This window comes from Histoplasma capsulatum, genomic scaffold (genome assembly GCF_000149585.1).
Source record: "Histoplasma capsulatum NAm1 scaffold_15 genomic scaffold, whole genome shotgun sequence".
In the NCBI taxonomy this organism is placed as follows: domain Eukaryota; kingdom Fungi; phylum Ascomycota; class Eurotiomycetes; order Onygenales; family Ajellomycetaceae; genus Histoplasma; species Histoplasma mississippiense.
In genome coordinates this window covers 1-16,685 of record NW_001813968.1, presented here as the reverse complement: position 1 = coordinate 16,685, position 16,685 = coordinate 1, and the positions used below count along the sequence as shown (strand labels likewise).

The following is a 16,685-nucleotide window of genomic DNA, read 5'->3' as shown; positions in this document are numbered from 1 at the left end:
GGCAGTAGACCAGCAGGCAGGCCATGGATCCTGGGCTGCAGGTACAGTATATGCGCGGGGGCTGCAGGAGGCACCAGGCCACATTGAGGCACGGCGTGTGCGGTACCAGGCTGTCAGCCGGGAGTGGCATGAATTCCTGGGGTTTAACCCAGGCCCAGGGGTGCGAAAGCGGGCACGGAACATGGAAAAGAGCGTTAGCAGAAAAGCTCAAAAACAGCAGCCATCATATGTAACAGTAGAAATAGATGACAACATAGAGCTATAAATGATAAAAGATATATATTTTTCTCATGCAATTCATTATGACCAGATTTCCAACTTCAGCAGCTAGCTGTCATCTTTATAAATTTCAATACAAATCAGCCTTTCACCTCCGTTATAAAATGTATAATATTATATTTTCATAGACAACTCATCACAACCAGACCTTAAACTTCAGGAGCCAGTTATATTATATATACAGAGTATGATATTTAATTTCAAGACATAATTTCATCAGAAAATCATATTATTACAACATTAAGGTAGATAAGTTGTTTTGCAGAGTTATCAATATTAAATATATATATTTCGCCCCAGGGCAACTACCATCATCAAAACGGTCACAGATCAGCGAAATAACAATCAGACAGAAATTAACATCATACATTTAAGTATTGATCTGCAATTGCTTAGAAGCATTACAAAACTTAAATTTAGAGCAAATTAACATTGTCGAGTGAAGTGTGTTTATACTTCATTTTCAGAGAATATATATATATATATATATATATCAACTCAAGAATACACTGACTTCATTAACATGGAACATCAATTATTCATTCAGTGTGAATCATACCCCATCATCATATGCCGTCAATGCAAGTATGCAGTATGGCCAACAGAAATTGAACGGCATTTGAAGGGTTCAACTCATCAGTTAAAGTATACAGCCACACAGAGTATCAAGCAGATAATTCAACAGTGGGATCATATCGCGCATGATCTCAGCCAGTTGATATTATCCACAGAATTGAACAAACCAATACATGAGCCGCTCATCCACAATGGCTACATGTGTTGGCGGCAATCTGAATGTCAGTATGTTGGAGGAACTATACGGAGCATGTACAAGCACTGACAGACCCAACACAGCTGGACTCCATGTCTCAGTCAGGGTTGGATGTCATCACAAAACCATATGCAGGTACAGAATGAGATCAACAAGTAAATAAAAATAGCAAAATATATAAAAAAACCTGAAAGGGGTTCATTCTATCCAACAGGTGGGGGTGGAATGGACGTCCATTCCATTCAGGGTTAGAAAACCGACCAATCAGAGCAGGGCAGATTGGACGTACATTCCATTTGGTTTCAGACGTTGAACGTCCAATCAACCACGGAGTCAATTGACTTCAAACTTTGCATGTAGGCCGTAGTGGATATGAAATACAACATATCCAAATCAAAAGCGATAATTCCGCCGGGAAGGGGTTACATTGTGGTGTCAAAGTCAATGAGTTGAGGTGCGATGTTTGATGGGGTAAGCCATCAACCCAACCAGACCCAACTAAATATCTATATTTTCACCCAGGCAACGGAGCGGTTAGGGTTACTAGATCAACAAAGTAAATAAAAATAGCAAAATATATAAAAAAACTGAAAGGCTTTATTCTGGAGTGATTTTAAACAGAGAAAAACAAACATTAGTCGAACACGCTGGACCCAAACCCGTTGGACGTCAAACCCGTCCAAGGAGCCCATTCACCCATTGGACCCGAACCCGTTGGATGAACCCATCAACCTGTTGGAAGTCGAGCACGCTGGACGATTATATCAGAAGGTAGAGGGGGGGGTTCAAAAATATTGGAGTTTTAAAGAGCATTATCCCATACAATAATGGGCCAGGGTTAGGGTTACAAAGAGTGAGGGTAGAGGCTGGGGGGGAGGATGAGGTGGTCAGAGTCAGGGCACAAACACGCTGCTTTGGAAGAGAAATCCGTTGATGATTTAGATTAGAATTTGATCATTCCCTTGATAGATTATCATGAATCCTAGATGTGAATTCAAAGAGTTCCTGGTAAAGCTTCTCATGAAAGCTTATATGAGAAGAAAGATCCTTCACTGAAATCCTCTGCTGCTTCATATATAGATATTGAAGCCGGTATGCATTAATAGCTGCGGAATCAATAAGTCAGTAGAGAATAGAAAGCCAGGTGTGATAGATGACTCTATGACTAGTATATGCTGCTCAGTATTGATTGCCTAGATGTACCCCATTCATATGATGATTATAATCACCTATAATCAATGGGATTTTCAGCTTTCTTTTGTGATTGACCTTTAAAGACTTTTCTAACAATATTGACATTGATTGAGAGTTCCCCTGAGCATTTACAAGTACATTCAATAACTGCGTCCAATGAATGAATCGTAGTTAGTGCCAATACCATATTATTATCTTGCCAGGCAAGACAGAGAACATTCTCTTTTTCAATGACATGCAGAGTATTTCAGAGTATGGAATTTGAATGCTCTCAAAGCTCATCTAGTACTGCTGGAACCTGGTTTGAATGAGTGGTTCCACATGCTCCATACCCCTGTTGACGTAGTTCTTTGAATAAAGGAACTGATGTAAAGTAGTTATCCATTTCAATTGAATAGGATGTGACCAGCTGTGAGATAGAGATTTCATTAGATGTGGCATTCGGTGTAGCATTCGGGGGGGTGATATTCGGGTTGATATTAGGGCCAATATTATGGGTGATATTAGAGTCGATATTAGGGGTGGCATTCGGCATGGTATTCGGTGTATTCGGTGTGGATACCATAGAAAGCCGCTTCACCAGATTCACCACCATAGATCTGGTTATGGTTAACATAGAGAATTGAAACATAGACATTATACTTCTGCCAGCAGCTAGATCAGGAAAAAGATCATAAATAGTCATGTTCTGCTAGGCCAAATATCTTATATCTTCAAGGAATTGGTTTATTAGACATCTTGTATGTAATGTTGACTCCATCCAAAATATTTAACCATGATCTCATCAATGGAAATCTTAGAGTCAGGGGTATAGTATTTTCAGCATGCCATATGAAACTTAGTAGCTAATGACTCTATCTTATACCATCAATTCTTATTTTTGACCTCCGGGCGGCGGGCCTCATGAAGGTTAGATATATGGATATATCATTTAATCTGTTCAAAACGCATATGGGTCATATAGAATTGAATGGAATGAATAGAGTCTTGTTTCAGCTCATTCTGCCAGTATAGATCAATTCAATGGAATTTATGAACTTTCATATAAAGAAGAATGCTTATAAAGACCTTTATCTCTGCTGAATTGATATTTTTCCATGAACATTGCTGAATAGAAAGCTTTGAGAATATAGATATTTCAGAAATCTCTATATCTATATCTTGAGCTTTCTCATTCTTTTTCATTTCTGAAAGCTCTGAAGCTTCATCATCAGTATCTCTAGTATCTCTCTTTAATTTTGCATAGAGATTAGTAGAATTACTGATATTTTAAAAGCATTTCTCAGAGAAGAATAAGATAAACAGAATGTATGAACTGCTGATATTGATATTTGCAGAAATATTGAAAATTGAATCTCATGAGATAGGCAATATTGAGTGGAATTTCACCGATTCTAGAGGTGGAAGTTCTGCAATAACCTCCTCAACAGACTGTTTTCATTTTCTTGATGTTTTTGTATGAACTAGAGAATGAATTAGTTAGCTAGGTCATTTGAATTGATTAATATAAGGAACTCACCATTGGATTTGGTAGGTTTCTCAGTGGATTCCACATTCGCAGGTTTGGGGGGTTCCATATTCGCGGGTAGGGGGATAGGTGGGAGAAGATATGAGAATCGGGCAGGCAGGCAGACAGGCAGGGCTTCAAACATGTTGAATTCCATACACATTCTTAAGATCTACATGAGATCTTCAATCAGTGGATCTAAATGACCAATTATTATTCATATAAAATCATATAGGATTCTATTGGTTATGCCCAGGGCGCCGGTGCAGAATTCCATACACTAATTGAAACCACGCTAATTTTGCACCAACCTACGGACGAGAAATGTGATTTTTGTCGAGCTTTTAACATTTTTTTGTTGTTTTTCTAACATTACACAAATATTAACAAGTATTTCTCTTTATTCAGAGTCAGATAACAAACTGAATCTATTATTCACAACTTCAACTGCTATCATATTCTGCATATGTGTATCCCTTATTTTGTTTGAACAGAGGTTCTTGGTGACTTCTGTGATCTAATTTTTTGCCTCGCAGAAGATTCAGAGATAGCAGATTCAGAGAGTTGAGAATTCCTTCTTTTTTATTTATTGCTATCATTTACATCAGTAGAGACTGAGTTATTTGTCTGTACTGATGGCTTTCCTGATTTGGGAGCAAATATACATTCTTTTGAATTTGCAAAGTGAGGCTCTTTACAATTGGCAACCCATTGGAAGTTGAGACGTTGAAACCATTGGAAGTCGAACCCGCTGAACGAACCCGTTAACCCGTTGGACCCAAACCAGTGGGATGACACCATTTAAAAGTCAAACCCGCTGGACATGCCCGTTGAAGGTTATAGGGTTAGGGTTAAACTATCCAAGTTATACATAGTGCGTGGTCCGACGCGCCCCCGTCCGATTTTCTCCGTCCCTGATTGGCCGCCCGTGCGTGCTCCCGCTCCCGCCGCCGCGTGCCCGCAGTGGCCCGGTCGCGGTCGAGCTCCCTCTTCCCTTCCCTTCTGCGGCAGCCAGCCACCCCATTACTTCAAACTTTGCATGTAGGCCGTAGTGGATATGGAATACAACATATCCAAATCAAAAGCGATAATTCCGCCGGGAAGGGGTTAAATTGTGGTGTCAAAGTCAATGAGTTGAGGTGCGATGTTTGATGGGGTAAGCCACCAACCCAACCAGACCCAACTATATATATATATTTTCACCCAGGCAACGGAGCGGGTGCAAAGCGGTGCAGGATCAACAAAGTAAATAAAAATAGCAAAACATATAAGAAAACTGAAAGGCTTCATTCTGGAGTGATTTTAAACACAGAAAAACAAACATTCACACCAGATCAGATCTGTCAAGTTTCACACAAAGACACTGAATGAAGGAAATATATATATATTCAATGCACAAGACAGACCCAGCATCGACATGGAACATCAATTATTTATCCACTGTGAATCATACCTCATTATCATATGCCGCCGGTGCAAGCACGCTGTGTGGCCAACAGAGATTGAACGGCATCTGAAAGGCAAGGCCCATCAGCTAAAGCATGCGGTGGTTCAGCAGATAAAGGAGAACATTGAACAGTGGGACAATGTGGCTCGAGATACTACACAGTTAACACTGCCCACAATACTGAATGAACCAATCCCGGAACTACCCATTCATGATGGCTACAGGTGCCAGCGGGATCCCCAGTGCCAGTATGTGGCAGGGAACATGAACACCATGCGCAAGCACTGGCAGAACAAGCACAGCTGGTCGCCATATCCCAGCCGTGGCCGTACAGCGCCACAAAAGCGTACGGCAGCACAGGATGAGGTGGACAGATCATGCCAGAAGGTGCAGTTCCAGCAGGTATTTGCATCGCGCAAGGGCTCCCACTACATACAGATCCAGACTAAGGAGACTACTGAGCACACCGGCACGCCAGACCAGAACAGAGCCAGCCATGTCATTGATGAGCTGGAGCGGTTTTACCGGGAACAGCAACGGCAGACCAGCAATGTCATCCATGCCGGGGAGCACGATGAAGCCAACCCATGGCTGCGGCGGACCAGATGGCCGGTGTACTTGACCAACATCGCACCCAATGATCTGGTCAACTGCGTCCAGCGGCCCGAGGATGACACCACGTGCCCAGATGAACTGGCCGCGAGGGCCATCTGGGAGGCCATGGGTCAGGTTGCCCGTACCAGCCAGCGAGTCATCACACGGCTGGGCCACTTCGTCCGCATCGAGGCCATCCGCACAGAGCGACACCAGACCCGGCACACCCCGTTGCAGGCATACATGGACGAGGAGAGGAGAGCATCGCCGAGCACGTGAGGCCATGGCAGCAGATGTTGATGTTTTTCGCCCGAACGCAGGTCGAGCATGAATGGACGAGCCCACAGTACCGGTTTACACCACGGCAGCGCAAGACATGGAGGGTATTATGGCAGGTAGCCACCACAGAGGGAGCCGACCAGCGACACCCCATCAGCCCAGACCCCATGGATGAGCAGATGACTGAGGAAGAAGAAGAGGAGGAGGAGAAGGGACAGAGAGATACGCAGTCAGAAGAAGAAGATAAGTTCAAATCAACCAAGATCCAGATGGCATGTTTGGATTTTTGCATTGAGCTGCTGAACCAGCGGGTTCAGGTGGAGGATTATGAGTGCGCACTGGTAGACGCGTTGGCGGTGCTGGGACGGGGGGAGTATGGATGGCGCGACGCGGAGAGCTACCCACCAATATTGTCACGGATCATCAAGGTGGCACGGTTCATGGTGGTGCACAAGGCGCTGCGACTGGACGCCAATGCATCCGACATTCTGGCCAGGAACCAAGCAAGCCAGATGGTGGGAGAGTGGGCCGTGGTGAGCCCCATGAAGGAGGCGGATTACACGTTCACAGGCAATCAGAATGAAGGGTAATCAGTGAAGACATCAGAGGCATCCCATCAACAATCAGACAGACATTCCACAAACAGTATGTCCATCAAGGCTGGTTCATCATCACACATCAGCAGCGAGGGCAGAGGGCATTGATGGATGAGGAGGTTTTAGTGGAAGAGGCGCAGAGGTGGAAGGATCAGTGTTTGATATGTGCAAATTGCAAGCGGGAGGGAGTTTGACCATGAGCTGTACCAGTGTCCCCACGAGGAGAGCCAGGAGGCAAAGAGATGGATGATGACAGTGCGGAGCAAGATCAAATACACACAGTATTCCGGGTGCTTCCGATGCGGGATGCCGCAGTCCATATGCAACAGCTGGAAGACACAGAGGCAGTGTCCGTACAGGGGATTTTTGATCCCGACAGTGGCAATGATGATGTATGGGTGTCACAGCAGCTGAGGGAGTTCAATGTGAATGCAGATGATCAGGAGGCGGTGATTGAATTTTTGAGACAGAAGGTTGAGGGGCAGGGCATCGAGCACAACCAGCTGATGGAGATGTTTTGTTGGCTGCGAGGGATATATCAGGAGGCAGAGAGGGGGAAGATCGAGTCAGAGGGTACAGGGGTCAAGTGATATGACGGGTGAGAGGCACCACAGGGGGATGAAAGACGTATATATATATAAAGGCAGGTGAAGCCAGAGACAGAGGGTAAAGGGATATAACATCGAGAGAAAGTAGATCAGGTTCAAAGGATCAGTTTCAAACAGTATCATCCCATATGATAATGGGTCAGGGTCAGGGTTACAAAGAGTGAGGGTAGAGGCTGGGGGGGAGGATGAGGTGGTCAGAGTCAGGGTTAGGGTTGAAAAAGAGTGAGGCTAGAGACAGGGGTGGGCAGTGAGGTCAGGATAGGCGGTTAAATTAGACGCAAACCCGTTAACCCTATCCAACAGGTGGGGGTGGAATGGACGTCCATTCCATTCAGGGTTAGAAAACCGACCAATCAGAGCAGGGCAGATTGGACGTACATTCCATTTGGTTTCAGACGTTGAACGTCCAATCAACCACGGAGTCAATTGACTTCAAACTTTGCATGTAGGCCGTAGTGGATATGAAATACAACATATCCAAATCAAAAGCGATAATTCCGCCGGGAAGGGGTTACATTGTGGTGTCAAAGTCAATGAGTTGAGGTGCGATGTTTGATGGGGTAAGCCATCAACCCAACCAGACCCAACTAAATATCTATATTTTCACCCCAGGCAACGGAGCGGTGCAAAGCGGTGCAAGATCAACAAAGTAAATTAAAATAGCAAAATATATAAAAAAAATGAAAGGCTTCATTCTGGAGTGATTTTAAGCACAGAAAAACAAACATTAGTCGAACACGCTGGACCCAAAGCCGTTGGACGTCAAACCCGTCCAAGGAGCCCATTCACCCATTGGACCCGAACCCGTTGGATGAACCCATCAACCTGTTGGAAGTCGAGCACGCTGGACGATTATATCAGAAGGTAGAGGGGGGGGTTCAAAAATATTGGAGTTTTAAAGAGCATTATCCCATACAATAATGGGCCAGGGTTAGGGTTACAAAGAGTGAGGGTAGAGGCTGGGGGGGAGGATGAGGTGGTCAGAGTCAGGGTTAGAGTGAGGGGTGTTCAGGGGTCGAACCGGTTGAACGAACCCGTCAACCCGTTGGACCCAAACCAGTGGGATGAAACCATTTAAAAGTCAAACCCGCTGGACATGCCCGTTGAAGGTTATAGGGTTAGGGTTAAACTATCCAAGTTCTACATAGTGCGTGGTCCGACGCGCCCCCGTCCGATTTTCTCCGTCCCTGATTGGCCGCCCGTGCGTGCTCCCGCTCCCGCCTCCGCGTGCCCGCAGTGGGGCCCGGTCACAGTCGAGCTCCCTCTTCCTCTTCCCTTCTCATATCTCATGGCACAGATGCTGGTGGTACAGCAGGCAGTTCAGATGGCCGAGGATGGGCAGGTGGAGCACCCTGCAGATGCGCTGGATGCCATGCGTGAACGCTTCCTCCTCCCAGGAGTGGCTGCCCCCTTTGGCTGGGTGACCCGGCTGCGGACATTCGGCAAGCGAGTGCAGAACACCACCACGAGTCTAGGGTATGTCTACTGGAGCGATGACCAGCAGACTCTAAGCTACAGAGAGCTGCATCTAAGCATAGCAGGGCTCCGGCGCTTCGTGCGCACGCAGGTGGAGCTGACACAGCACAAGCTTGAGCAGCTCTTTCTTGTTCATGAAGAGGAAGCACGGGAGGTGGTAGTGCCACGCCTGGTGCTGGCCCAGCTGGCGGACAGCCCTACAAACAATCAGCGCGGCTGGAACTTCCTTCGAGCACCGCAGAACTGCAAGGCCCTTCCAACCACAGGGGAGCGATGGCTGCTGGACCGAGTCCTCACAACAGACAGGCTCCGGGCAGAGTGGGTAGCTGTACGGCCATCTGATCATCAGGTGGTCTGGGACACAGCAGTGGTAGATGACTATCTGCAGCAGGTGGATGGATTTCTTGAGCAGCTGCTTCTTGTGGTTCATCTCACTGGGGGCCAGCCTGCGCGGGCCACAGAGCTGCTCAGCATACGGCACAGTAACACGGTCTGCGGCCGCCACCGCAGCATTTTTATTGAACATGGGCTGGTGAGCATGGTGACAACCTATCACAAAGGCTACAGCATGACCAACTCCACAAAGATCATCCACCGCTATCTGCCAGCAGAGGTCAGTGAGCTGGTGGTGTACTACCTCTGGCTGGTTCTACCTTTCGCGCGGGCGGTCCAGCGGCTTGCATATGGAGACAGTGATAGCCAAGGGGGGCTGCGGTCACCATTTCTCTGGCCGCGGGGGCATGGACCGTGGGACAGCAGCCGGCTGCGGGTGGTGCTTCAGCGCGAGGCAAAGACACACCTCCAGACCAAGCTCAATGTAATCACTTGGCGGCATGCCGCCATTGCCATCTCGCGTATGCACCTGTCCTGTGGAGGGTTCAAGCGGGAATATGGGGCAGATGATTCGGCAGTAGACCAGCAGGCAGGCCATGGATCCTGGGCTGCAGGTACAGTATATGCGCGGGGGCTGCAGGAGGCACCGGGCCACATTGAGGCACGGCGTGTGCGGTACCAGGCTGTCAGCCGGGAGTGGCATGAATTCCTGGGGTTTAACCCAGGCCCAGGGGTGCGAAAGCGGGCACGGAACATGGAAAACAGCGTTAGCAGAAAGGCTCAAAAACAGCAGCCATCATATGTAACAGTAGAAATAGATGACAACATAGAGCTATAAATGATAAAAGATATATATTTTTCTCATGCAATTCATTATGACCAGATTTCCAACTTCAGCAGCTAGCTGTCATCTTTATAAATTTCAATACAAATCAGCCTTTCACCTCCGTTATAAAATGTATAATATTATATTTTCATAGACAACTCATCACAACCAGACCTTAAACTTCAGTAGCCAGTTATATTATATATACAGAGTATGATATTTAATTTCAAGACATAATTTCATCAGAAAATCATATTATTACAACATTAAAGTAGATAAGTTGTTTTGCAGAGTTATCAATATTAAATATATATATTTCCCCCCTGGGCAACTACCATCATCAAAACGGTCACAGATCAGCGAAATAACAATCAGACAGAAATTAACATCAGACATTTAAGTATTGATCTGCAATTGCTTAGAAGCATTACAAAACTTAAATTTAGAGCAAATTATCATTGCCGAGTGAAGTGTGTTTATACTTCATTTTCAAAGAATATATATATATATATATATATATATCAACTCAAGAATACACTGACTTCATTAACATGGAACATCAATTTTTCATTCAGTGTGAATCATACCCCATCATCATATGCCGTCAATGCAAGTATGCAGTATGGCCAACAGAAATTGAACGGCATTTGAAGGGTTCAACTCATCAGTTAAAGTATACAGCCACACAGAGTATCAAGCAGATAATTCAACGGTGGGATCATATCGCGCATGATCTCAGGCAGTTGATATTATCCACAGAATTGAACAAACCAATACATGAGCCGCTCATCCACAATGGCTACATGTGTTGGCGGCAATCTGAATGTCAGTATGTTGGAGGAACTATACGGACCATGTGAAAGCACTGACAGACCCAACACAGCTGGACTCCATGTCTCAGTCAGGGTTGGATGTCATCACAAAACCATATGCAGGTACAGAATGAGATCAACAAAGTAAATAAAAATAGCAAAATATATAAAAAAACTGAAAGGGTTCATTCTGGAGTGATTTTAAACACAGAAAAACAAACATTAGTCGAACACGCTGGACCCAAGCCGTTGGACGTCAAACCCGTTGGACGTCAAACCCGTTGGACGTCGAAGCCGTTGGATGAGCGCATTAACCCGTTGGAAGTCGAACACGCTCGACCCAAACCCGTTGGACGTCAAACCCGTCCCAGGAGCCCATTAACCCGTTGGGAGTTGAACACGCTGGACCCAACCCGTTGGACGTCAAACCCGTCCAAGGAGCGCATTAACCCGTTGGGAGTTGAACACGCTGGACCCAACCCGTTGGATGTCGAACCCGTCCAACCCGTTGGACGTCGAACCCGTTGGATGAGGAAGTCGAACACGCTGGACCCAACCCGTTGGACGTCAAACCCGTTGGACGTCAAACCCGTCCAGGAGCGCATTAACCCGTTGGGAGTTGAACACGCTGGACCCAAACCCGTTGGACGTCGAACCCGTTGGATGAGGAAGTCGAACACGCTGGACCCAACCCGTTGGACGTCGAAACCGTTGGATGAGGAAGTCGAACACGCTGGACCCAACCCGTTGGAAGTCAAACCCGTTGGACGTCAAACCCGTTGGACGTCAAACCCGTCCAAGGAGCCCATTAACCCGTTGGGAGTTGAACACGCTGGACCCAACCCGTTGGATGTCGAACCCGTCCAACCCGTTGGACGTCGAACCCGTTGGATGAGGAAGTCGAACACGCTGGACCCAACCCGTTGGACGTCAAACCCGTCCAGGAGCGCATTAACCCGTTGGGAGTTGAACACGCTGGACCCAAACCCGTTGGACGTCGAACCCGTTGGATGAGGAAGTCGAACACGCTGGACACAAACCCGTTGAACGTCAAACCCGTTGGACGTCAAACCCGTTGGACGTCAAACCCGTTGGACGTCAAACCCGTTGGACGTCAAACCGTCCCAGGAGCGCATTAACCCGTTGGGAGTTGAACACGCTGGACCCAAACCCGTTGGATGTCGAACCCGTCCCAGGAGCGCATTAGCCCATTGGACCCGAACCGGTTGGATGAACCCATCAACCCGTTGGACGTCGAACCCGTTGGATGAGGAAGTCGAACACGCTGGACCCAACCCGTTGGACGTCAAACCCGTCCCAGGAGCGCATTAACCCGTTGGGAGTTGAAGACGCTGGACCCAAACCCGTTGGACGTCAAACCCGTTGGACGTCAAACCCGTTGGATGTCGAACCCGTCCAAGGAGCGCATTAACCCATTGGACCCGAACCGGTTGGATGAACCCATCAACCCGTTGGACGTCGAACCCGTTGGATGAGGAAGTCGAACATGCTGGACCCACCCCGTTGGACGTCAAACCCGTCCCAGGAGCGCATTAACCCGTTGGGAGTTGAACACGCTGGACCCAAACCCGTTGGATGTCGAACCCGTCCAAGGAGCCCATTAACCCATTGGACCCGAACCGGTTGGATGAACCCATCAACCCGTTGGACGTCGAACCCGTTGGATGAGGAAGTCGAACACGCTGGACCCAACCCGTTGGACGACAAACCCGTCCCAGGAGCGCATTAACCCGTTGGACGTCGAACCCGTCCCAGGAGCGCATTAACCCGTTGGAAGTCGAACACGCTGGACCCAAACCCGTTGGATGTCGAACCCGTCCAAGGAGCGCATTAACCCATTGGACCCGAACCCGTTGGATGAACCCATCAACCCGTTGGACGTCGAACCGGTTGGATGAGGAAGTCGAACACGCTGGACCCAAACCCGTTGGACGTCAAACCCGTTGGACGTCAAACACGCTGGACCCAAACCCGTTGGACGTCGAACCCGTCCAAGGAGCGCATTAACCCATTGGACCCGAACCCGTTGGATGAACCCATCAACCCGTTGGACGTCGAACACGCTGGACGATTATATCAGAAGGTAGAGGGGGGGAAGATCGAGTCAGGGGCATAGAGGTCAAATGACATCACAGGTGAGAGGCAGATGTTGACGAGCACCACATAGAGATAAAAGATATATGCATATATAAAGATCGATGAAGCAAGAGGAAAAGGAGCAAAAAGAAAGAGGGTAAAGAGATATAATATAGCTAGATCAGGTTCAAAAATATTGGAGTTTTAAAGAGCATTATCCCATACAATAATGGGCCAGGGTTAGGGTTACAAAGAGTGAGAGTAGAGGCTGGGGGGCAGGATGAGGTGGTCAGAGTCAGGGTTAGAGTGAGGGGTGTTCAGGGAGGTCAAGGTCAGGGTAACGCATTGGAAGTTGAACGCATTGGACCCGAACCCGTCAGACCCAAAGCGGTTGGATGAACGCATTAACCCGTTGGATGTTTGAAGGCGTTGAACATCAAAGCAGTTGGAAGTCAAAGCGGTTGGACGAACGCGTTAACCCGTTGGACCCAAACCAGTGGGATGAAAGCATTTAAAAGTCAAACCCGTTGGACATGCCGGTTGAAGGTTATAGGGTTAGGGTTAAGCAGAATATGATGGAGAGGATCGTATATACCGGTTGGGGCACACCCGTTGAATATCGCATATAGGGGTTAGCATCACGGGAAATACGTCACGTCACGGAAACGGAAGCGGAAACGGAAGCGGAAACGGAAACGGAAACCCAAGGTTTTCAGGGTTAGGGTTAAACAGAATATGATAGAGAGGATCGTATATACCGGTTGGGGCACGCCCGTTGAATATCGCGTTGGATATAGGGGTTTGCGTCCGGGAAATACGTCGCGGAAGCGGAGGCGGAGGCGGAACCGGAAACGGAAACGGAAACACCAGGGTTTTAGGGTTGAAGGTTATAGGGTTAGGGTTAAACAGAATATGATGGAGAGGATCGTATATACCGGTGTGGGCACACCGGTTGAATATCGCGTTGGATTAGGGGTTTGCGTCCGGGAAATACGTCATGGAAGCGGAGGCGAAGGCGGAACCGGAAACGGAAACCCCAGGTTTACAACCCCAGCGTTAGGGTTAGGGTTAAACAGAATATGATGGAGAGGATCGTATATACCGGTTGGGGCACGCCGGTTGAATATCGTGTTGGATATAGGGGTTTGCGTCCGGGAAATACGTCACGGAAACGGAAGCGGAAACGGAAACGGAATCCCCAGGGTTTTAGGGTTGGGGTTAAACAGAATATGATGGAGAGGATCGTATATACCGGTTGGGGCACGCCCATTGAATATCGCGTTGGATTAGGGGTTTGCGTCAAGGGAAATACGTCACGGAAACGGAAACGGCAGTGGAAACGGAAACGGAAACCCCAGGTTTTCAGGGTTAGGGTTAAACAGAATATGATGGAGAGGATGGTATATACCGGTTGGGGCACACCCGTTGAATATCGCGTTGGATATAGAGGTCAGTGTCACGGGAAATACGTCACGGAAACGGAAACGGAAATGGAACCGGAACCGGAACCGGAACCGGAAGCGGAAGCGGAAACGGAAACCCCAGGTTTACAACCCCAGGGTTAGGGTTATGGATAAACAGAATATGATGGAGAGGATCGTATTTACCGGTTGGGGCACGCCCGTTGAATCTAGTACCACATTGACAGGCTAAGACCAACACCACAGATATAGAAATATCTACATATTTTAGTATGAGATGATAGAGCAGCCTCTGGGCATTAAACTGATATATTCCATATTCCCATAGCCCATGTAGTGGTGGAGATATTGTGGTTTAAACAATGGAGGGTTCTATGGGACGATAATACCGTATTAGGTTAGCGTATATTTTCTACAGCAGCGCTAGCCCGTTACAGTATTATCGTCCCAAAGTCCCGGTCAGCGCAAGGAGTGGTTAGATGTGGATGAAATCATGCATGCTGGCTCTCTACCAAACATATTCAATGCTATTTAAGTTGCAGGTCAGTGGAATAGAAATTACGTTGTCAATCAAGGATGCAATTCTCTAGGGTTATTGCTAGGGTTATTGCTAGGGTTAATGCTAGGGTTATTAGGGTTATTTCTAGGGTTATTATTAGGGTAGCTAGGTTTCTAACATCTTTTATCTCCTTATCTCTTTTAACTTCTCCAAAGGCTACAGTACCTTAAGCTTAATTAATAAGATGGCTATTGGTCAAGTAGCTTTGGAAGCAGTTATAAGCAAGATTAATTCTAAGTTCTATCTACTTCTATCGCAGGAGATCCCCAACGGTGCTCTATATATATATATTTATCCCGATCGTGGATTATGCCGTGTTGGAAACCTTGCCCCCTTTGGATATGTTGGATATATCTGGCGGCCTTAGTATATATCCTCTATATATCCCCCTAACCACCTCGGCCAAAAGACCAAACACTATGATACCGACCGGCATCATAGGCGCCCACACCTATATATATAGTTAAATCCCCGGGGCATGCCGGCGCATGGGCCGTGGCATGACAGAGGCTATGGAACGATGTGAGGGCATAACGATATATATATATATAAAGCTGTTGAACATAGGAGTGATTGATATAAGACTATTCACTGGCCCTGTGAAGATATGGGGTCCAGTGAGGTTATATACACTGCGTGGTTCTGGGTGCTGAGTTAGCCCTGTATCTTCATACCAGTGGGTCATAGAATGAACGTTGTTTTGTATTAAAACTAACTAGCCGAGCAACAACTAAATAAGATTGGGGAGTACGTGATCTAGGGTAGCCGTAGTATCCACCTACAATCGGTTCCAGAGACCCCCTTAATCTTGAACCTCTCTGCATGCCTTACTATATAGGCTCCAACACGTGTAGCTATATGAGGATTTGGGCCTCACACTGTTATATTCTACACTGCATAGTGCTAATCTAGATACCTCAAAGATTAAGAACAACTAGGTAGAGGGTGAGGAGAGCTTATCATCAAGTTGTTGATAGATCGAATCGCACAAGGTATAATACTATAGAATGAAATAGTAATAATCGGGTCAGATTTTCTATCACAGAGTATTAAATAAAATGAAGTACAGAACAGTATCATCACCATGGAGGCCAAGAGAATTAATTCTCCAACCGAAAGTGCAACAGGTTCAGCGTTTTAGTTGCTTTATAATGGCTGTGTATGTCTCCACTACCCTCTTCTCCTTGGGACCTAGATGGATCTTTTCGAAATTTGGTGGCAGGATCTTATTTGCTCTGAAAGTATACCATCAGCATCATATTAAGTGAGAAGGAAAGTAGAGAAGAGAAGCAGTTTATCATACATACTTTTCATAGCGCACCTTCATGTTTCGGATCTTGTCCTTCAGATCAACATTACTACGGTCCTGTAGAACTGCACCATCTGAATGTTCCTTATCCATCAGCTGCAGGATCCTCCATTTTGGCCCATACTCGACAAATAGCTGGAGAAGACGTCTCTCCTCCTCCTCAGACCACATGCGTCGGGGCGGCAGTGGGCTACCATCACGGCGAGTGGTGGCTGGCCTCCGCAGCTGGGTTGCCCTGGGGGGAAGAGATGGTGGAGGTGCTGGTGATGAGTGCAGCTGCTCTGAGGATAAGAGCGGGTCAACACTCTGCTGATGAGACGGCAAATCCAATGAATGTGAGGGTTCTGATGATGATGATGATGATGCTGACTGCATAGAGATATGGTGATCTTTATCCTTGAGGGGTAATGGCTGTTCTGGGGCGTGGTCATCTTCACTATAGAATGACTCGGAGTAGGGCTGGAATAATAATGAAGAAGAACCATCCTCATCATTTAAAGATCCAGTGGGATTGGAGAATGCCGTCTCCTGTATGGTCCCTGCCTATGGCCCTGCCTATGGCCCTGCCTATGTGAA

The 16,685-nt window shown here is 47.0% G+C and overlaps 7 protein-coding genes across 7 annotated transcripts; 5 read left to right on the top strand and 2 right to left on the bottom strand.

The window, feature by feature from the left end:
• Window positions 1–1,046: 1,046 nt before the first annotated feature.
• HCAG_08989 (predicted protein) lies at window positions 1,047–1,879 on the top strand (the record flags this gene model as incomplete). Its single annotated transcript, XM_001535988.1, has 3 exons — window positions 1,047–1,080; window positions 1,412–1,505; window positions 1,690–1,879. The coding sequence occupies 3 exons, from the start codon at window positions 1,047–1,049 to the stop codon at window positions 1,877–1,879; spliced, it is 318 nt and encodes a 105-aa protein (XP_001536038.1).
• A 1,803-nt stretch (window positions 1,880–3,682) lies between these two features.
• On the bottom strand, window positions 3,683–3,897 carry HCAG_08988 (predicted protein; the record flags this gene model as incomplete). The annotated part of the gene is made up of 2 exons (XM_001535987.1): window positions 3,683–3,708; window positions 3,765–3,897. 2 exons carry the CDS (start codon window positions 3,895–3,897, stop codon window positions 3,683–3,685), a joined length of 159 nt encoding a protein of 52 aa, XP_001536037.1.
• A 1,566-nt stretch (window positions 3,898–5,463) lies between these two features.
• On the top strand, window positions 5,464–6,662 carry HCAG_08987 (predicted protein; the record flags this gene model as incomplete). Its single annotated transcript, XM_001535986.1, has 2 exons — window positions 5,464–6,068; window positions 6,134–6,662. The coding sequence occupies 2 exons, from the start codon at window positions 5,464–5,466 to the stop codon at window positions 6,660–6,662; spliced, it is 1,134 nt and encodes a 377-aa protein (XP_001536036.1).
• Window positions 6,663–6,967: 305 nt separating this feature from the next.
• HCAG_08986 (predicted protein) lies at window positions 6,968–7,934 on the top strand (the record flags this gene model as incomplete). Its single annotated transcript, XM_001535985.1, has 4 exons — window positions 6,968–7,241; window positions 7,580–7,612; window positions 7,726–7,819; window positions 7,889–7,934. 4 exons carry the CDS (start codon window positions 6,968–6,970, stop codon window positions 7,932–7,934), a joined length of 447 nt encoding a protein of 148 aa, XP_001536035.1.
• A 438-nt stretch (window positions 7,935–8,372) lies between these two features.
• On the top strand, window positions 8,373–9,923 carry HCAG_08985 (predicted protein; the record flags this gene model as incomplete). The annotated part of the gene is made up of 1 exon (XM_001535984.1): window positions 8,373–9,923. One exon carries the CDS (start codon window positions 8,373–8,375, stop codon window positions 9,921–9,923), a length of 1,551 nt encoding a protein of 516 aa, XP_001536034.1.
• Window positions 9,924–10,706: 783 nt separating this feature from the next.
• HCAG_08984 (predicted protein) lies at window positions 10,707–11,737 on the top strand (the record flags this gene model as incomplete). The annotated part of the gene is made up of 2 exons (XM_001535983.1): window positions 10,707–10,740; window positions 10,935–11,737. 2 exons carry the CDS (start codon window positions 10,707–10,709, stop codon window positions 11,735–11,737), a joined length of 837 nt encoding a protein of 278 aa, XP_001536033.1.
• Window positions 11,738–15,929: 4,192 nt separating this feature from the next.
• Window positions 15,930–16,568, bottom strand: HCAG_08983 (predicted protein; the record flags this gene model as incomplete). Its single annotated transcript, XM_001535982.1, has 2 exons — window positions 15,930–16,035; window positions 16,108–16,568. Coding segments are annotated over 2 exons (567 nt in total), but the record flags the coding sequence as incomplete, so codon positions are not given.
• Window positions 16,569–16,685: the final 117 nt, after the last annotated feature.